Source organism: Zeus faber (assembly GCF_960531495.2).
Source record: "Zeus faber genome assembly, chromosome: 20".
In the NCBI taxonomy this organism is placed as follows: domain Eukaryota; kingdom Metazoa; phylum Chordata; class Actinopteri; order Zeiformes; family Zeidae; genus Zeus; species Zeus faber.
In genome coordinates, this window is record NC_137207.1 from 15,368,850 (window position 1) to 15,391,299 (window position 22,450).

At 42.9% G+C, this 22,450-nt stretch overlaps 1 protein-coding gene across 1 annotated transcript in view; it reads left to right on the forward strand.

The window, feature by feature from the left end:
* nrg3b (neuregulin 3b) overlaps positions 1–22,450 on the forward strand; it is a gene marked incomplete at its 3' end in the record, with an annotated part of 267,725 nt that overhangs the window by 242,874 nt on the left and 2,401 nt on the right. The window contains exons 6-8 of the mRNA XM_080021222.1: positions 3,797–3,923; positions 13,713–13,819; positions 15,550–15,726. Coding sequence (XP_079877348.1) covers positions 3,797–3,923; positions 13,713–13,819; positions 15,550–15,726 — 411 coding nt within the window. The remainder of the gene's footprint in view (positions 1–3,796; positions 3,924–13,712; positions 13,820–15,549; positions 15,727–22,450) is intronic.

Genomic DNA, 22,450 nt, shown 5'->3' on the forward strand with positions numbered 1-22,450 from the left:
AGATAGATAGATAGATAGATAGATAGATAGATAGATAGATAGATAGATAGATACTGTATATAAGTACAAAGATAGATAGATACATACATACATACATACATACATATACAGACATACATATAGATAGAAAGGTGAGAAAAATTAAAGTAATTAAAATATAAATAAAAATAGAAAAATGGTTATATACAAAGGAATGAAAATAAAACTGGTCAAAAATAACTAAATGAATAAGAAACAATGTAGATATAAATATATATAAATAATTGTAGAAACAATAAAGAAAAAAACACAAAAAACAATCCAGAAACAAGCTGTAAAGATAGCTAAAAGGGACGTGGAAATAGATTATGTTGTCAATTAATTAGTCATTAGAATTTTAAATTATCACTTTATATTTCTGTTCATTTTCCTTCGGTGTTTAGTGACGAGGAGCTGACCCGAGGTCTAACCAAAAAAAAACGGGGCCTGTCAACATCTGGCGCCGAAAAGAACCCTGAACACTGCCGCTAATTGTTGAATTCCAAAGTCGACAGAGATGGCGCCAGAGAATATAAGTCTGAGATTCCCGCTTTACCCAACTCAACAAACTCATTATTGTACATTCACTCTAATGGCACTCTAACGTCTTGTAAATGAAATAACGGTGACGTTTGACTATCAATTATTTTTGCTTGGGACCCCCCCCCCCCCCCCCGGAAGCTCTTGGAGGACCCCCAGGGGGTCCCCAGACCATACATTGGGAACCACCGGACAAATCTATGCATTCCACGTGAACAACGCTGTTCTTTTAAGGCCATATAAGACGTCGGAAGATCTTGACTTTTTAACGGAAGGATCTTGACTTTTTGTGTCATGGTCACCCTGCTTTTATTTCATCTGTCAAAACGCCTTGTTAACTGTGTTTTTAAAGGTGCTCCATAAATAAAGCTATTATTATTATTAGCATGGTGTTAAAGTTATGATGGTAATATATAAGATAGATGCTGTTGGAAATGACTTCACTTCTTTCCTCAGCCGTGCCGCCACCTTACCGGCTCTGCACATCCTGTCCCTCGCCCAGGACACACTGTGGCTGTAAACAGCGGAGAGAGTGCGGCAACCTATTATTTCAAAATGGAACATTTAAAGCCCAATTAACATTTAATCCAAAAGTCCTAACCCTCATTGCATTTTTAATCCAATAAAAAAAATCTAAATCAAAATTTAAGTAATGCGTTGATATTCTTTTACATTCAGCCGAACTGAGGGAGGCCTGCTTTACCCTTCTTTGCTTTTTTTCTTCCCGGTGTGATTGTTTTATGGATAAGGGAAAGAGATTGCACAACATAACGCAGATGTGTAACGGCCGTGTTGTTCAAATGAAAGCTCCGGCTATTAAGCGCTGGCGTGCAATAAAGTCGGCTTTTTGTCACGACCCGATGCATCCGCGCATAAAACGGGAGCTCAAAGCATGTGCACACCTCCACTTGGCCAGAGTGTGTGTTATTTAGAACGGCTTTAGAACTTGGAGTTCACACACTTAAACTTGATAAACACACACTCGGTTATTCTTCGGTTCCTGGATAAATTTCCCACCTATATCTGTCACAGAGAGACTATCAACATTTTGGTAGCTGGGAACTGGAGTCCTGCAGCCTTATCTAAACTGGGTAAACCGTTTTTGATAGGAAATAATAGTGAATGATAAATAATATATGCTGTACCCACAAAAAAAAGGTCCACTTTTGGTGGAAATAAAGACCCCAAAGACTCACAACTCTATAGGGACCAACAAAAATAATTCCCTTTGGGGGTTAGTATACTGACGGTATACTGTACATAAATACACTGGGGTCTGCAGCCACCTAGGAGTCTCCGTAGGAATTGCAGGGGGTGCGCCGTAAAATTGTTATTATATGTGGGTGGCGCTGTTATTGTTTTCCATTATTTTAATAGCATTTCACATTTTAAGCTTTGTCAACTGGCTTAGTGCAAAGTAATGGGGATGGTGTTGTGTTGATGGTGAAAATGCCATTAAGTAAAAGTTTTGATAAATATTACATTGTGTTTCTGGGCTCAGTAATAAAATCATAGTATGGCTAGAATTCCATGCTTTGATTTTTTAAAATAGGAAAATCCTTCTTTAGGGTCAAATTTGAGTCGATTTTAAAATTGCAATTAACCGACATCAGGTGATTAATCGCGATTAATTATTTAAATCGTTTGACAACCTTAATATATACTGAATATAAGTTTTCCAGAACATTATGGTGAGGGCATTTTGACGGTTCCTTCACTTGTTTAAAAAAAAAAAAAAAAAAAAAAAGAAAAACATTTTTTGAACTTTTGAAAGACAGCTGTTTTTGCCGCGGCTCGGAGCGCCCTTTGCCCGGCACCATCCAAACCTCGAGCAGCCGCTCCGCCAGAGAAGCCTCTCATGTCGCTCCAACCCCAACGTGCTCGACAAATGTCAGATCCAGCTCCTGTTCAATGGCGGACATGGCTTCTCCTGCGAAAGGGGCTTCTGAAATATTGATGTCACGCTGCATGCTTATTTCCGTCCTAAATATTTGCTTCTGCAACCTTTGGTTGTTGGTGTAATATGAAGGACCCCGGACGTTATTTTATCATATGGTTAGTTATTTGATCATTTTGTTCGTATTAAGTTTTGGTTTCACTTTGGAATCCTGTGGGGTTTCTATCTAATTCACACTGCCAGCTCGACACTTTAGTGCAAAAATTGCAAAAACAGGGAAAACGTGTCTCAAAGTGTTTTTTGGGGGGGTTTGTAGTCGCCATGGCACCCGCAGAATATTCCAGAATGTTCTTTGAATGCCTCGAGGCGGGATTAGAAAGACGCTGCGACGCAAATGAAAAGAGCCCAACTTCTGCTCATGCAAGATGGCTGAGCCGAGGGAGTTCCAAAGTTCCAAGAAACCACTTCGAAATGAGACTCTCTCCATCCCTCGCTCCCTCTCTTTTTCCCAGTTTAATTCAAATTACAAGTTGCTGTATTGACGTGACAAGAATCCTTATATTGCCAAGGCATGACTTCAGACATGTACAGTCAATAACAATTGTGATGTTACACATAACATGAGGTAGAGACACCATCACCGCTCTCTCTCTCTCTCTCTCTCTCTCTCTCTCTCTATCTTTCTCTCCACCCCTCTTTCTCCATCTGCCCCTCTCACCCTTTATCTCTCATCTCTCTCTCTCTCTCTCTCTCCCGTCATCCCTCGGCCTCAAAATACGTTCAGTAAAATGTCTTTTTCGACTGAAATTGTCTTTCTCACTCCACCCATCTCTCTCTCCATCCCACTATCAATACCTCTCTACCTTTCTCCATCCCTCTCACCCCCTTCTCTCTCAATTTACCTCTCTCTCTCTCTCTCTCTCTCTCTCTCCATCGCTTTATCTCTCTCGTGTCTCCCCCACTTTCTCTCTCTCTCTCTCTCTCTTTCTCTCCACCCCACTCTCTCCCGCCATCCCTCTCTCCCTCCCTCCCTCCCTCTAACCATTCCTGTCTCTCCATCTCCCTCTCTCTCCATCCTTCTCTTCCTCTCCCTCCATCCCTCTCTCCCCCGCTCTATCTCTCGTCTCTCTCTATCTCCCTCTCCCTCCATCTATCTCTCTCCACCCCTGTCTCTCTACCCCATTATTTTTCCCTCTACCCCCCCCCCCCTGCCATCCCTTTCTTTCTCATGGCTCTCCATCTCCCTCTCTCTCTCTCCCCCTCCACCCTCTCTCTCTCCCTCCCTGCCTCCCTCCATCTCTCTCTCCCTCCCTCCATCCCTCTCTCCCTCCCTCCCTGCAGGAGGCACAGGGAGAAGCTCAGGGCCCAGTTCTGGGAGAGTCACAGCCTGAGGGACTGCAGCATCAGCGCCTCTGGCTTCATGTCCAAGTCTGGAACACGGCCTCAGTACAGCCTGCAGCTGCAGAAGGTAACGCATTCAATTATTCACCGTTGCCTCGCTCCAGCCATAGAAAGTTTAGCTGTTGTTTCTTTCCCGTATTGTGTGCTATGCAGGCGGTATTTCTGCTTGTTCATTAGACTCCTGCTGATACATGTTATCTATTGTTAACTATTTCAAAGTGCTGCAGAGACAACACGATGGGAGGGCAGCACGGACAATCAACAATTAAACAGCATTTAAAAAGAGGGAAAACATTTCGATTTCAAGCCGATTCGATTTCTGCCTGCAGACGGTGGTTAAAAACAGCAAACCATTCGTAGATGGAGAGTTACTTTCTTTTGTATATACACAGATGTGTCATCATTTACATCATAGAAGCCATACTGCATTGTACATTGTCAAATTAATGATTTTAAAGCACTTGGACTCCACATAATGGAGTTCAATGCAGTTGTTAAAGATACAGAAAACTGTTCAACTGTTCCTACTTCGGCTCTTGTTTACATGGTGCATTGAATAGGAACGTTCTGAACGTTCTATTTGCACGAGATTCATCGTGGTTTTTAATTGGAACTGCTCAATGAGAGCTGCAGCACGATATTTCCTAGAATCCAATCTAATGGTTTAAACATGTCAGAACAGCATTCTGAATTTCTTGTGTGAAAAATAATTGCCCACCCCTTGGTTTACAGGCTAAATTAGAGCTGCTGTGAGTCTGTGGTGGCCTTCAAACAGTTGGAGAGATGCTTGTCTGCTGCCAGAAAGGAGGATGCCGACTGCGGGCGGGGGTGGGTTGGGGGGGGGGTGGGGGTTGTTGAATGATTATTTCATTGAGATGGGGGGTGGGGGTCCTTGAACACACTGGCGCGTGAGCGGTGGGGAGGGTTTTATAGTCATCCCTGAAGGAACCTGAGGCAGGGGAAAGAATACGTGTTGCCGAGCGGAGAGACAGCGGCACACCAGGGATCCGGCTGTCACTTCTTCCCGACTCGCGCTCTCATCGCCCCTCAGCTCGGGACAAATCCCATAAATCTGGCTGGCAGATCAAACAAACAAACAAGCAAACACACATAACGGCCCGACAGACTACGGCTGAATCGAGCTTTAGCGTACCTTGTCGTCGGTTCCACGCGGGCGCTTCTTCCGTGGGAGGCGGCGTTACACGAGCTGCCAGGGTTTTAAATCTGCAGTCGCCCCGGCGGCCTTTCCAGGACAGTTTTCCAGGTGAGGGACAGTTGATAGCGCTCACTCGTCCTTTACTGTCCACTGGGACCTGTTTCATATTTATCCCCATGGATGTCTTGATCCATCACTTGTACCAGAGTGTCCTTGCATTTGTCCAATCCATGATGCGGTTCTCTAGCTCACAAATGATTCAAAATGGCCGAAAAACCTCCTGGTATGGTCACATTAGCATGTCTACCGTGGCATGGATATACCTTACAGGTGGGTCGATCTGGGGTTTACGTCTCACTTTCTTCTTTGAATGCTCTCTTTGATGCCATGGTATACCTGCTAACGTCCATGATTTGCCCTCTTTTCTCCCTTGTTGTCCCTATAGTTAGCTTTAGGAGAGTTTCTGCTTGATGTCTTTCCTTGTTCTGCTTCATCAGGGTTTCCTATTATTCTGGCTTAGATTAATAGGGTCTGTCCCGCTGCTGGTTTGTGCTGCGCTGGACAATGTTCAGGGCTTGAGCAGATATTGATCAGTGTGTGTCGGTTTCCGGGATATTGCTAGCTCGATGCTCCTGTCACCCCTGCGGTATATTTTTAGATCAAGACATGAGACGCAGTCGGTCCATTTCTTCTTCATGTGTAAATTTTATATGACATTTGATATTGATATCGACGGAGTTGCAATGTGCGATGACGCCTTTACGGCTCCCGAGGCCGTGGAACAGGGAAAGGATGAGCAACCATCTTGGAACCTCCTTCCCACAGTGTATGACAAAATGATGTAACTGCGGGATACCTTTCTGCCCCCCAGCTGTTCCCTGGAAGCACTAGACAACTTCATAAAGCCTCCTGTAACAACAATGGGACCCCAAGCTCAGGGAGCCCAAACTGAAGGCTGCTATCAGTTTTAGCTTAAGCTGACTGCTGCTGTACGTCTGCTCTACTTAGTGCAAATAAATCGTCATTGTGCCTCTTCAATGTTAATCGGAATATCTAATGATGAACGTAAGCACATGCAGGCAGAAGTAGTAAACATACTGTTGTGTGGGGGTGGTGTGGTTTGAACAGCCACACCTTGGGTCTTGGGTGGAGGTAATTGGGCCTGGGATCAGGGTGGCTGTATGCCTGTTGCTTGTTAGACCTTTCAACGAGCAACAGGTAAAACCCCCATCCCACACACACAGGAGAGGAGCCCTTATAATGTTTTCTGTGTGCTCCGGGCTTGTTCCACCTTGCCCACTTGTGACAATAAAACTGGTGTGGTTAAACCCCATCGCCTGTGTCTCTGGGTCGGAGGGCCCAGAAAACACCACTCAGGTGGCGTGTGGCAGGTGCAACTGCCACACATACAACATACAACATATTTATATGCGGCCTCCAATGGGATTATAGCAAATTGATATTTGCTAAGTTAAGACATCTATGAAGTAGAAGCATCTGCTATTATATAATTGGTATTATATGTTGTGTGGAGAAAATCTTTTTTGAAGTTCTATATCAGCATTATCAGCATACGCTATATAAGCATGACTAAGATGTTTCACTTTTTAAATGATCATTATTCATAATTGAATGATTATTAAAATCTAAATATATTCTATTAGAGGGTAAGTTCATCATTTTTCAACCCAGGGCTTATTATAATGTAGGTCCCCATCAATTATAACACAACCTTTAGCACAACCTTACTGATGTGAGGAAATGATGGGAACCATGAAAATATATCTTTATTATAATAATTGTAAAATAATGCAAAATCGTAGATCATAGAATGAATCATCTAGGGCTGCCCCCTGAAAGTCGACAATTCAAAACATCTGTCGGAGACCCATCAGCCGACTGAGATTCCTCAAGTCAAGCGGTCGTTTTTTTTTCTTTAGATCTTTCCAGATCCAAAGTCTTTTTTTTGTTTTTTTAATCAGTCCGAGAGAACGACACCATCCACGATCGACTTACTAGTGGACTCGTTCTCTGATATTAAGTTAGAAGACAAAGGCACAGCTCTCCGGTTGAAAGTAGTAAATAGATCAGGAAGCGATGCTGTGTTGACGGGAACTCAGAAAACTTTTTGTTTCGGAAGTGATGCTGCATTCACGGGACCTCGGGAAATGAAGTCGAATATACGTATTGAACAGCTAAATCCAATTAGACCGACTAAATTCTGAGTCGGGTTCAGCCCTAGAAACATCTAAGTTTTGCTAATAGAGAGTACCTGGTAATGCTAATATAGAATTTCTTATCAAGACCTGGGTTGAAAAATAGCAAAAGAGAAAACCTATCCTTTAAACTCTATCTCCAGGCTATGATACATTTCTGTCAGTGTTTTTTATCCCTTTTGTTTGCATAATTATTAACATCCTGTGACATTCCTGCGGCGGTTTCATCTTATCTTAAATGTAGACACCTGTCGTAATACAGCAGAGGGGTAATGGAGGCCGCAATCCTCTTAAACCTGCAGCTTGGCCTATAGTTGTACTTCAAAATCACATATGAAACCTGGAAGCCTGCGTTGACTCGGAGCAGACCCCCCCCCACTCCCACTCTTCTCCTCTCGAGCAATAAATCCAATTTTCATTTTTTTGTTTGTTTACCCGACGCCAGCGGTGTCGCGCAAGACTTGAAGGGGAGGCACAGGTGAAATGAACGGCGGCACTCCTCGAGCTCAAATCGTCTGAAGGCGTCGACCGCCTTCGGCTAATTATTTTCTCCCTGGGCGGCCCGGGTGGTGTCGTTGGCCCTGTTTCCCCGGTTAGAAAATTTTCCCACATCAAATTGTTCTGGGGTTCTGAAAAATGGGTAGTGGGGTGCTTGAAAGGATCCTATTTTCCTGCAAACGGGGGAGTAACCGGGGGTGGGGCACCTCCTCCGGCAGTCGGGGATGAGAGAGAGAGAAGGATAGAAAGAGGCATATCAGCCGTCGAGGGGCCCCCAACCGGCGCTAAGTCAGATCCAATTTCTTTAATGACGGTACAATTGGTTGGACAGAGAAAAAGCAGGAACCACTGTAACTGGAATAACAGCATTATCTGCCGGCGAGGGGGCCGCAGAGCGCTATTTTGAGGTTCGCCGTTGTTTGAGAATGGTGTTAATTTTTTTTTTTTTTTTTGATAGAGAAAACAAGGGCAAAATGTAGGGGTGGTGGTGCTGGCGGGGTGGGGAATTCCTTTGCAAGTCCATTAATGTAATCTCATGTGGAAGTTTATTCACAGAGAGTCCTCTCCTCCTTGTGGTGAGTTTTAAATATTAAATATAATCAAAGAGGCTTCTTCTTGGTCTTCACTGTTGGGACTGGGTGCCTCCCAGAGAGAACCAGACTCCCCCCTTGTTTCCCCTTGTGTATATTCATGGAATTTTTTTTTTTATAACAGGTTTGGGAAAATTTCAACTCACTTTAATGTTTGGTGCTAAACATCTCGCAAAATCACAGTTTTGCATATTTGTCCCTCAAAGATATTTTCGAGTGTCGCCAGCGGTGTATGTCACTTCAAAGCTAAAACAGTTACATTTTTCCCAACCTTCTGTTAATTATTTTGAAACACATTTGTTTTTCCAATGTTACTGAACTAGCTTAAACAGGCAACTCATTTTCCCACCACTGACATGTAACAAATGTCAAGTTTCCCCAGGCCACTCCAAGGCCACGTTTTTGGTATTTTTTCCATAACATGTTTTAAACCGTGAATGATTTAAGACTAATCAAAAATTTAGAAAATATATATGAAATTTCACTGTGATGGCACACATACAGCGCACCCAATAATTGCTATTTTTAGGTGCTTATTTTCCGGATTCTGTCAGACAACTCTTAGATTTACTTCAAAATTATATTTATTCACCACGCATTTTTTTAGGGTGGTGTCTGCCTCTACTGCTCATCACTCCTGGTGAGGTGTACAGCAAACACAGGCTTATTTAGTGAGCTGGAGATATAGAAGTGATGAGTTCAAATCCCCTCATTGGATAGAAGAGTGGAGGCCAACAGGTGGATGTAGGGGAGTAGCTCGCAAGCAGGCAGCAAAGCAGGTAGAGTAGGAGGGATTGGCTAAAATAGTCCAGCCAATTGTGGCTGTGGGAGTGTGTGGCACCGTCAACTTGTATGACATAATTAGCTCCACAAGATAGTCAAGTCAGGTCATACTTTATTTATAAAGCGCATTTCACACCAGGGCAAAACAATGCGCTTTACAGGGAAATACAATCAAAGAAAATATCTAAAATGTCGGTGCAACCGTAAGAACAGTCAGCTGCAGGATAAACAAACACACACACACACAGAGAACTCAGTCATAGACTGTAGTGAACAGCAAGGTTTTTAAGCTGCTTTTAAAAGTGTTCAGTGTGGGGGCCTCTCTCAGGTCCTCCGGCAAGGTGTTCCATCTACTTGGGGCCTCGATACAGAAGGCAGCCTCCCCTGCTTTAGCGTTAGTGCGAGGGATGGTTAGAAGACCACTGCCTGTGGACCTGAGAGTTCTTGCTGGTTCGTGTGTGATGATTATTTATTTTATCTACTGAGGTGCAAGGCCATTTATAGCTTTGTAAACGAGTAGCAGAAGCTTAAGATCAATTCTAGTTTTTTACGGGGAACCAATGTAGAGATATAAGAACAGGTGTAATGTGTTCAAACCTTTTAGTCCCAGTGAGAACACGTGCAGCCACATTTTGGATGAGCTGTAGCCACTGCACAGCTGATTTCGGGAGGCCGGTGAATAGGCCATGACAGTAGTCTAATCTACTCGTTATGAATGTATGGATTAATTTCTGCTTTTGACAAGAAGCCTCTTCATTTTGAAATATTTTTTAGATGGTAGAAGGCCGATTTTGTGATGTGATTGATATGGCTCTAAAAATTTAGATCGCCATCTATGATTACATTCAGATTTCTGGCTTAATTTTTGCTCTCCAGAGACAGAGAGCTGCATTTTTTTTTGTCTGTGAGGCTTTGCACCAAATATGAGTATTTCTGTTTTATCTTTGTTCAGTTGTAAAAAGTTCTGTGACATCCATACATCAAAATCATTAATACACTGAGTGAGGGAGTCTATAGAGTAGGTCATCAGGAGATAGGGATATGTAGAGTTGTAAATCATCTGCATTGTTATGGTAATTAATTTTTTGTTACTTTATCATATGTTCAAGTCGGAGCATATAGAGATTAAACAATAATGGTCCAATAATCGAACCTTGGGGCACTCCACATATAATTTCCACTTTGTTGGAGACACAATCTTCAATGGACACAAAGAACTGCTTGCCCTGTAGGCAGGTTCTGAACAAGTTTAGAATTGGGCCAGATAGGCCGACCCATTTTTGTGATCTCGCGAGAAAAAAATGATGGTCAACAGTGTCAAAGGCAGCACTGAGATCCAGGAGCAGAACAGATTTTTTGAATCAGTGTTTATATGCAGATCATTCAAAACTTTAACAAGTGCTGTTTCTGTGCTATGGTGAGGTCGAAAACCAGATTGACAAATGTCTAAAAGGCTATTTAATGTTAGACACCTGTAAAGCTGAAGAAAACTCTTTTTTCAAGTATTTGCTGAGGAATGTCAGGTTTGAAATGGCCCTATAGTTGGCAATAATTGTTTCATCAAAATTGCTCTTCTTCAGGAGTGGTTTAATGACAGCTGTTTTGAATGCTGCAGGAAATATACCTGATTGAAGAGAGCTGTTTATAATTTCTAATACCTCATGTGCTAAGCAGTTATAAACTATTTTTAAAAATGTGGTAGGGAGAGGGTCCAGGCAGCAGGTGGAAGACCTGAGCTGACTAACAATATCATCCAGTTTTTTTATGTCTAAAGGGACAAAGTGAGACATGGCAGCAGTCATATTACTGGAAAACTGGAGGAAAGGGTTAATTTCTGGATGTTGAGGCACTAATATTCTGTCAGATAGTTATGATTTTGTTATTAAAAAATGAAGCAATTTCTTCACATTTTTCAGTGGAGAGCATCTCTGATGAGGTTGTAGATGGTGGTTGATAAGGCGATCAAAAGTGGAGAAGAGAAACTTTACTATTGTTGATATTTTCATTAATGATTTTCGTGAACGAAGACGGTCTGGCCTGTTTAATTTCTTTGTTGTACTGATTGAGTCCATCCTTGTAAATTTCATGGTGAACCTGAAGTTTTGTAGGGGGCTTTTTGTTTTTCTATGTTTTTAGTTTTAACAGGTGCAATGTTTACAGTGATATTTTGTATTTTTGAGTTGAAGTTGTTCACAGGATCCTCGGTTGATGATGCCATGAACAGCGGTAACTAATTTACAGTTCTCCTAAAGGTTTCAATGGTATTATTGCTAATGATACATTTTCTAATTGTTCGGGTACCCCTCTGTTGTACAGGAAAAGCAGACACATCAAAAAAATATGCAACAGTGATCTGAAATAGCAACAGTCATGACACAGGGTACAGTGATATTAAGTCCTTTTGATATGACTAAGTCCAGAGTGTGTCCTTTATTGTGGGTGGGTCCAGAAACAGGCAGAGTGAGGTCAAATGTCTTCAATAGGCTCATGAAGTCTTGAGCATCTGGGTCTGTTTGATTGTCAACATGAATATTATAATCACCTGAGGTTATTGTACAATCATAATCTATGGAGACCTTGGACAGTACCTCAGAGAATTCATCAAGAAAGACACATTTACATTTTGGTGGCCGATAGACAGTAATGATTAAAATCTGAGAACTGCAGTTTATGGATACAATGGATAGCAAGGTGTTCAAAAGACGGGAATTCCCCAAAGGGGATTTCCTTGCAGCTATATATATCAGAGAAGACAGTAGCTATTCCACCGCCTCTCTTATCAGCTCTAGTGGTTTGGATGAATTTGAAATTAGGAGAAGTTGTCTCAATGAGTGCGACTGTGCAATTTCTGTCCAGCCAGGCTTCAGTCAGTAGAGTGAAATCCAGGTTATGGTCATCTGACGTTTAAAAAAGCAATTTTTATTGTTCTAGGTGGCATGGCTTTGTGGGGGATAGTTGAAGTCCAAACCAGTAATAAATTGCTTTGATTCCTGAGTGTTACAGGAAAGTTACATGGTTTATAATTACAGGAATTTCTAAAGCAGATTGACAATCATTAATCTTAGTAGAGTGGGTCGGACCCACCAAACATCAGTAGTGAAGAGAGGATTTCAACGTAAGTTCCATGTTCATGGGGAGAAGACGTGATCCGTAAAAGTTTGGATGTACTTCATCACGCCTGAAAAACGTTGGACGGTTTAAGAAGGCACCAAAATTCTCCACAAACGGCACGCAGAGGGAGCAGCAGTATCCCTTGAGCCATGTGTGATGCTGAAGGACAGGCGTGAATTTTACGTCTTAAGCTGGGACACGGCAGCGGGCCGTAGACGATGAACCGATGGTCTGACTGTAGAAGACTGTCAGTAAGCTTTGTAAAGTCTCTTTAAATGTCTTTGATTGTTTGTTCCTGAGATCGTTGGTTCTGACGTGGATGGAAACAGTGGAGGCAGATGGGTTTCGATCCAGCAACTGTGGGATTTTGGAGTCTATATCCTGGACCAGGGTACCTGAATAGCAGAGGGTTTTAGCCCCAGGCAGGGTGACGTGTCGAACCATGGAGAAGCCGACAACGAGCACGGATGGAGGAGTCCCGAGGGACAGCAGCAGCAGCCGAGCCAGGAGAGCAGCATCCTCCCGGAGGCGGCACAGGCAGGTGGTCCAATTCAGTGGCTGCAGGGCGGCCCCGACAGGCAGAGACCCTGCTGCAGGAGCCGAGGCGGCCCTCCGTAGCGTTGAAAACAGAGAGTGGCAGGATCAAAGCAGGGACCGCGGTGGCGGAGGAGCCACCAACCGGCGCCGGAGTGGAGGCCCGGGAAGGCAATGGATGGTCACCTCTGGATCCATGCCCAGGCATGGAACCAGAGGAGGAGGAGGCTGGTGGCAGTGGAGATGAGGCTGGCGGCGTCTCGGTGCTCCCGATGCCACGGTTGACTGTGACCCCCCCAAACGGGGGAACTCCCACATATCCCTCACATTGACTGTGGGCTCCAGGGCTTAGAATCTGTTCTCCAGCCGGAGAGTCTCCGGGATAGAGCATGGAGGTGAGACGCACAAACAGTTCATCCTTTTTCCTTCACATCCTCACGCAGGCTGTAGATGGCTTTAAAGACCGACTTCTCTAGAGCGCTGAGTCTGTCGACCTGGCGCACACAGTTCTCACAGTCCGAGGAGGTAGGCATCGATGCCAGCATAGTAAGCAATATGCTAGGCTAGCAGGCTAACTAGCGCTAGCTGAGTGCGAACCAAGCCAAAGTCCACATTCCAAAATATGAAAAAGAGTGGGTACGGTGGCACAGTGCATTGCACTGCTGCCTCACAGCAAGAAGGTCCTGGGTTCATCTTTTCTAATCAACGCCTTTACCTGATTGGTCATAACATCATTAGCAAGGTTTGTTTCTAAAATATTTCTTGTGTGTGAATATTGTACGAAAGCCCCGATAGTCATCCTGTAAAATAACGTCGAATGATCAAATTCGAGGTATCGGTCCAAAAAATAATTTGTTATTTGGTCTTGAGCTACCCTACAACAGTTACCAAATTCCCTAATCCTAATCCTAATCCATAGAAGCATCTGTTGATATCTGTCTACTATTCCCTTCCCCCTTGTCCTGCAGGGCTGCAGCTCTGGTGAATCTTCTTTTTCGGGCGTCGGCGCAACAGGTCCGTCGGCATCAACTCCTCCCATCGTCAGCAGGGCCATGTCGAAAGAGAAGCGCTTCAGGTGAACAGAGACCCTGATTTATGATGATTTTCAAGACCTAGATGCAAAAAATTTCATAGATGTGGCTTCCACACGGAGAAATGGAAATGAAATATTTAGACTCCAAAAAAATTGATTTGCTTAGAAGAGGATTTGTGCAATTGTAATCTGTTGTAAATAGATATTATGCGACTGTTTCCAGCTGCATAAGCCTTTATCTGCGTGCACGCACGCATATCCTCCATCAGAATCGTGAGTTTTGGATTAGACTAATTGGTTAAGCCCCTTTCAGAGGACTGAAAAATTAGACTAAAATATGATTAATAAGGAAAGTAACTGACCTCATCTTTAGTTTCGAGGCAAATACAAAAGCGAGTTTTTAATTTGGTGTAAAGTGCGCCGATGCCTTTGAAGAAAAGGGAAGCTGAATATGTTAAAGGCTTTGACATCCATGACTTAACATCTTATTTTATTATCACAAAATGGTCACACCTCATGGTTCCACTCCTCCCAACAAAACATTGTTTTTACAGCCCGGTTTTGACATTGCCGGTCACTGTGACTTGAAATGGGCTATTTATTTGACAAAAAAATTATGAAATTAAATGATTTGGCAAAAAAAAACAAAAAACACGCCGGTTGGCCTGGCCTGTTTATTTTCAGTGCATAAGACACAGGTGTGGGGTGTTTATTGATATGTAACATTAATATAATCTCGTAGTTTAAACTGAAAACTATTTGAAAACGAAGAAAATTATATCAATCTATATTATATTAATATATATCCATATGTGCTATCATATATAGTATATATGCATATAATGTATATAGATAGCATCTTAACGTATTTTTATTCAGAATAAAAATTCATTTTTGACAAGCAGTGGTTGAGAAATCCTAAATAAATGTGGTTGCCAAATGTGGTTGCCCAGTTGCACTTTTAAGTTGCCCTGCAGACAAATATGTATAGATTATTATAGTAGGTAGTGACATGACAAAAAAGGTGTATAAATTAACAAGAACTAAAATATATTGCACAATATTCACAGTATACCAGAACATTGATTAAGAAACTTCCAGTTTTAGAGACCCACAGTCCCACAGTTATGTTGGTACAGTCCTACAGTAATGTTCAATAATATTGAATTAATATTGATTATTGAAAACTCCAGCAGGAATATTGTGTGCACAACATGTAAATAGAAAATCAAAATGCTCTGGAGTAGCCAATTATAAGTCATTATAATACATGTATTTATTGGTAGAATCTTATAAAATCTTATCAAATCTAACAAAATCAATTTATTTTAAAAAATGAAATAATTTTCAATAGAAGGTTAGAAAGGAAGAATGCTGAAAATACTGTTTTATTAAAGGTCCATAAGGTATTGTTTTTTTCTTTTTTTATATTGTTTTTTATGTATTTTTGCCATGTTTCCATGTTCCATTTTCATGTTTATTATAATGTATTATGTGTGAATGATACCCATGAGGTACACACAACAGCGAATATGTGTGTACCCATTTTATGAATATAGAATTGTATTGAAAGTGGGGCTGATAAAGTGGAATTATTGAAAATAATAGTGATAAGTACAAATACTATCACATATTTACTGTTTGTATTATAATTCATTTAGAATTTAGAATTTATTTACACGGCATCGATTCCAATTGAAGCAGAGATATTCCTCTCCCACCTCCCTTCCTTCCTCTCACGCGGGATGCTTTGTTACGATGCATTTTGGCAGGAGCAGCTCGCTGTCGCTCAGCCCGGCCCGGCAGCCCAGGGACCACCATCACTACCGGACGCCGCCCACCTCCAGGGGGAAGAACCACCTGCTGGACGGAGCCAGAGCCGGGGGACACGTCTACCGCCACCTGCAGGAGAACCAGCCCGCGGACGGAGAGGCCGGCTCTTTAAGAAGGTTCGTTTGTTTGTTTCGTGTTTGTTTTTGTTTTGTTTTGGGGGGTTTTTCGTCATTGTTTGCGTGGTTGTCGTGGTTGCTTGGATACACTGTGCAATATTGGAACGCGGTGCCTCGCTCAAGGGCACGCCGAGCACCCTGACACACCTCACACCTCATATTGCACCATCAGTTATTTTGGTTATATATTTAACAATGTATATCTATGTCTGAATTGGTTGATGTAAAAGAATATGAGATTCTGGATCAATTATATAAAAAGGATATATATACTGTATGTATATATACAGTATATATATATATATATATATTTGTAATGAATGTGTCAAAAAAATCTGATGCCTGACTAATGTAGTTCCTAGAGAATAGCACTATAGAAGTACAAACTTGAATTACCTTCCCATCTTGGTCTACACCATGCTCTACTCTACCTCTACCTCTATTCTACTGTACGTTACCTCCCTCGATGCTACCTCTATCTTACTCCACCACTACCCTACCGCTGTTCTACTTCTGCTCTACCGCCCTCTATTCTACCTCTACTCTATTTGCCTCTACTCTACCTACTGTACCTCTATTCTACCACCCTCAATTTTACCTCTACCTCTCTGCTACCTCTACTGTACCTACATCTACTTACCTCTACTCTGCCTCTACTCCACCTCTCCTGATACTCTACCACTCTTTACCTGTACGCTACTCCACCCCCACTCTACTCTGCCTCTGCTCCACCTCTCCTTATACTCTACCACCCTCTACCTACTGTACCTTTCACTCTACCTCTATTCTACCGCCCTCTGTGCTACCTCCCTCTACTCTACCTCTACTCCACCTCAATCTTCCTTTACCTTGCCTCTACTCCACCTCTCCTTCTACTCTACCTCTACTCTACTGTACCTTAACTCTCTCTCTACCCGACCACCCTCTGCTCTACCTCGCTCTACTCTACCTCTACTCAATCTTCCTCTACTCTGCCTCTACTCCACCTTTCCTTCCACTCTACCACCCTCTACCTGTACTCTACTTGACCTCCACTCTACCTTTACGCTACCTCTACTCCACCTCCCTCTTCCTCTACTCTGCCTCTACTCCATAGGGAATTAATGGGAGAAGGGGAAGAAACTGATAATAAACAAGTGAGCGCTGGGGTTTAATATGTAGCAGCAGCATGCACATTGTAAGGGGGCAATGAGGTCGTGACTCAGTTGCAAAGTCCAAGAGCTTGAACCAGCTTGTAAAATGTGGAGCATGGAAATATAAACTATTTTCTGCAGCCCTCAACCACCATAAAGTCACCTTGAGTAATACAATTGATCCCAATGACGCCGGAACAGTATCATTGGTATGGTCCATGTGCTTTAGTCTGTATGTACTTGAATCTCCTAACAGTACAGTTTAAAAGGCTTATAAAGTCAAGCTCATAGACACCTAACACATGCCTACAATGGAAATGTTTTTTTTATATACCAAATCACTTTGTAAAAGTCCTGAGAATATGTTTCATTGTTATTCATTGTAGGAGAATATAATTGTGAAACAATATTGTGAAACAAAAACATCTCCAAACAGGACAAGTCGATCACCTTTCCCCATATTTTCCCCCGATGTTTGTTGCTATTCAGTCAATCGACCTCCAGTTTGCTGCTTGTGAGGTAGAAGTAACAGAAATCCTAGTGTGATTATGATGACTATGTTGAATTACATTGAACTGCCATGCATCCTGTCATTTTGTAGATCGTGAAATGAGTCACTTGGGTTTTTTTGTCAATGGTAGGCAAAGCAAAAATCCAGAACCAATAACAACAAATAATTAAGAACATGTCTACAGTACCAGTATGCTATTGTGCTACCTATATTTATACCAATACATATATTTAATGAATTAAGAGAAATTTCTCCCTGAACCCCCCTCCCCCTTCTAAAATCTTATCTTTTCTTTTCTTATCTTATCTCAATGTGGAAGGAATGATCCGTATAACGAGAGAGAAAATGTACAAAAATGAGACTGATTCAGTCAGCAAACTGAGCTGTTCAAAAACGTCCATCAAGCGTCCGAGGGGACGGGGGGACTGGGGGGGAGGGTGGGGGTTAGCAACCTCCTCGCCTCCCATTGTTTTCAGAAGGGAAAGATCAACATCACCATCTTTCCCTTCTTCCCCCGACTTCCGCCCGACGGGGAAAACGCGGCGCGGCAGACAAACACGCCCGCGCGCGCGTCTGTGTGTGTGTTGATTGTTGCATAACTCCCAAGGAAATTCGAGCGTATAAAACCTTTATCTCACTGCATCACTGTCGCCGCATTTGTTGTTGATGCCACTTTTTCTTCTGACAGATTGTTGCATAATGCAAAGGGTTTCACTGGAACACACACACACACATACACACACACACACACACACACACACACACACAGAGCCACACACACACACACACGCACGCGCGCACACACACACAATGACGGAAACGGAATTCTGAAAGCATGTTTGAATTGACTGCATAGAATTGCATTGTGTTCCTTTGCGTTCAGCATGGTTTTTGGGAGTGGCCTCATTTAACCGCCTGTGTGGCCGTGGTTCTCCCATCCCGTCGTTAAAGCGGCCGCAGCCTCCGTGCCGCCGCCACCGCCGCAGCTTAAAAAAGTCCCCGGCAACCCTCCCCGTTAGCGCGGCAATCCCGTGGAGCGCTACGGCGACGTGGCGAGATGCCAAAACCCTCCGTGTGACCCATTTCCATAATTTGGTTTTTCTTTTTTCTTTTGCTTTTTTAAACAGAGCTCTGTGCAGCTCAGCACTTCTTTCGAACGGCCATGCTCCTCGCAATCTCACACACACATAAAATGCACAAAATAAATGCACAGAAATACAAATCCCAGCAGAAACAATGTGTTTTAACGTATTTTAAAGAAGACTTTAGCTTTTAAACCTATCAGCTTTTTTTTTTTTTCTTATTTATTATTTTTTCTTTTTTGATTATTTTTCATTTTTTATTTAAAGATTGATAAGGTAAATATAAAATATATTATTCCTCTGGGAAATATTTTGAACATTTTGCAACTCATCAGCGATTTATGTTCTTTTTTAATAATTACTTAATTTCTAATAAATAATTTCAAGAATGTAAAAAATGTACTATTTCTAAATATACAGTGGTAAAGCAATGCAGCTCCTCCACCCCTCCATCCATCCATCCATCTGTATCTCTCACTCTCTCTCTCTCTCCCTCCCTCACCCTCCTCCTCCTGCTCCTCCATGCCCCACCTCTCCCTTGTTGCCATGGAGACACCCTCTAGTCTCTGAAATGGAAAAAAAAGAAACGGAAGAGCTGGCTAGGAACGAGGTGAGCGGGGAAAGAGGGATCAAGCCGACAGAGTGAAAGCGAGAGTGGCAGAAAGAGAGAGAGAGAGTGATAGAGGGAGCGAGAGAGAGAGAGAGAGAGAGAGAGGCTGTGCAAAGGAGGGCAAGGGGGAAGAGTGAGAGAAATACAGAGTGAAAGAGAGAGAGAGAGCGATAGAGACGGCATGAAGGAGGATGAGAGGAGTGGGGAACGTGGGATCAAGCCCGACTGAATGGAAAACAGTGAAAGAGAGAGAGAGAGAGAGAGAGAGAGAGAGACGGTATGGGGGATGAGATTTGAGTTTCAAAAACACTTTTATTTCACACTCCGGCAAAAGAGTAATTTGCTCCTTTTGTTCGCGATTCTTACTGCAGCGACTCACAGGCTGAACTGAGATTCCAATCTGGAACGAAAAGAGCCGAGTGGGTCCCAAGCAGAGGCCATCACGCCCATGACACCCTGCTAATGGGATCATGATACTGGACGGAGAGTGTTCGAAATATTTTATTTGAAATTGTATTGATCCTGTTAGTACTCCTGCATGCAAGTACAAATGGATTTATTCGAATAGAAAACATTGGAACACAATGTTTCTGCTACCTCATAAATATATAATTACAAACAGAATAAAGGACGTTTTGTTCACGATTGTACACATATTCTATCCTGTCAACTCCATCATATGTAAATTGTGAGTACTTATTGAGGATAATAAGGATGCCCTGAAGTGTTTTTATGTCTTTTTCCCTTTCCCTTTTTTTTATTTATGTTATTGTACATCTTTCATGGACAATTTATGTTCTCTACCTGATTTGGTATATACAGTACACCGATCAGCCACAACATTAAAACCACCACCGATAACCACCACGAATTTTGTGTCAGTCCCCCTCGTGCCGCCAAAACAGCTCTGACCAGTCGAGACACGGACTCCACAAGACCTCTGAAGGTCTTCTTTGGGATCTGGCACCAAGACAGTAGCAGCAGATCCTTTAAGTCACCTTTAAGCCGTTAAGGTGGGACCCCCATGGATCAGGCTTTGTTGTTCCAGCACATCCCACAGATGCTGATGTCGAGTCGAACCCTAACCCCAGCGATCGACATGATGTAGAAGAAAACATGACCCAGCCCCATACGCAGCAAGCTGTGATGCACTGTGTGTTCTGACACCTTTCTATCATAGCAGCATTAACTTTATCACCAGTTTGTGCTTCAGTAGCTCTTCTGTGGGATGGGACCAGACGGGCTACACTTCACTCCCCATGTGCATCCATGAGCCTATGGGCGCCCATGACCTTGTCACCGGTTCACCAGTTGTCCTTCCTTGGACCACTTTTGGTAGGTACTAACCACTGCATACCGGGAACACCCCATAAGGCTGATCGGTGTATGCATGATACAATATAGACAGATAATGGGCAAATTCATTTACTCATTCAAAAAATAAAAATCTGTCTGTTTATCGGCCTGTCTAACCCTGACAAATAACTCTTGTGCAGTGGTGTGCACAGAGCATTTTAGGGGCAGGCATAAACTCACCATCTCAGAGAACTTACAACACAGCACGATGCTCAAGTTGTTCAAGTCCGCATTTTGCCATCCAAATCACCGCTATTGTTTTGTAAATACAATGTCTGGAGGAAACAACATCAGCTGATAAGGCTCTGTGCCTGAAAATCAAGAGTCGCTGTTGTCACACGGCCTGGTGTTAAAAGTTCAAGTTCTGATTTTTACAGACGGATATTTATTTTGTGAATGAGTGAAGAAATGTTCCCATTACCTGTCTATACAGTACCATATGGTATACACACCAGATCAGGTATAAAACAGAAATTTGTCCATGAAAGATGTGCAATAACATAACTTCGAATAAATTACAAACAACAAGACAAGAAGAAAGAAGACAAGCAGTAAAAACACTTCAGGGCATCCTAATTATCCTCAATAAGTAGTCACAATTAATATATGATGGAGTTGACAGGATAACATATGTGTACAATCTTGAACAAAAAGTCCCTCATTCCATTTTGAATTATATGTTAATGAGGTAGCAGAAACATTGTGTTCCAATGTTTTATATCATTTATATAGTATTTGTGGTATGGGGGTGGTGTGGTATACTGTAAGCAGCCACACCTGTCTCGGGTGTAGTTCATTGGGCCGGGGATCAGGGTGGCTGTACACCTGTTGCTTGTCAAAGCCATCGACAAGCAACAGGTGAATCCCCCATCCCCACACACACGGGGAGAGCCTCTGTCATGACGTGTGTTCACGTGCTCCCGGCGTGTTGCATCTTGCCACTTTCTGCAATAAACTGGCGGGTTTGCAATGTCTCTGCCTGTGTCTCTGCGTTGGATGGCCCTGAAAATGCCACTCGGGTTGCGTGCAGCAGGCTGAACTGCCACACTTTTTAAATGACTGTTTAATTTATGCATAATCTTGTACCATTGTCTTCCTCTAAGTGGGTGAACAGCGTTTGACTGATTTCGGTTAGAATTTCCATGTAGCTTTGCTCAACTGAAAAGAGCTCCCTCTACTGTGATTAGTTGATGTGTATGAGCCATGCTTGCATCAAGTGAAGTGGAGGAGGGCTTCACATTGGTCCTGCCCCGGGGCCTCCAAATTAGGAGGCTGCCCCTGGCCACATTTGTTAAATAAAAGTGTTTTTAAGAATCAAACCTTCAAGTCCTCCAACACCAAAGTTGGAGTTTGTCTCAAACTCATCTCTTTGCACCACTCAGTCAAATGAAGGCCGGTTGTGTCCTGCAATCATTGATCTCAGGAACAGGACTTGGACAGGGAAAAACCAGCACTTTCGGACTTTTGTCTAAAACAGAGTTGTTTATAAAAAAAAACAATTGAAAAAGAACCCACACAAATTGGCGAGGCCCCCTGGCGCACGAGGCGGGCAGACAGTTGTTTTACTATACCCTATGGAAAGACTGCCTGTGCATGTGGTACCTGCTGATTCAGGGGAGCGGGGAACGAGGGATCAAGCCGACGGAGTGAAAAGCGAGAAAGAGAGATGGGGAGAGAAAGGGAGACGGGACAAAGGAGGACGAGAGGAGCGGGGAACGAGGGAACAAGGAGAGAGAGAAGGAGGGGGGGGGGGTGGAGAGAGCTCTTGCTTTTTTTAAGCATGAGATGGCAGACAAGCACGCGGAGAACAAGAAAAGAGAAGAAAAAGAAAAAACGCCCCTCTATGCATCCGCTTTTTGTGACGACTAATCCCAGCCGAGCATCGTCAGGTTCATTATCCACTGTCGGGGGAAGGACAACAACAACCACATATTTACCCCGTCACGGATGAGGGGTGAATGGAGGATTGCAGGAAGTAAAATTTGCCACGCAAAGTTTATTTTTAGCTCCGTTAAGATCTGCCAGAATAATG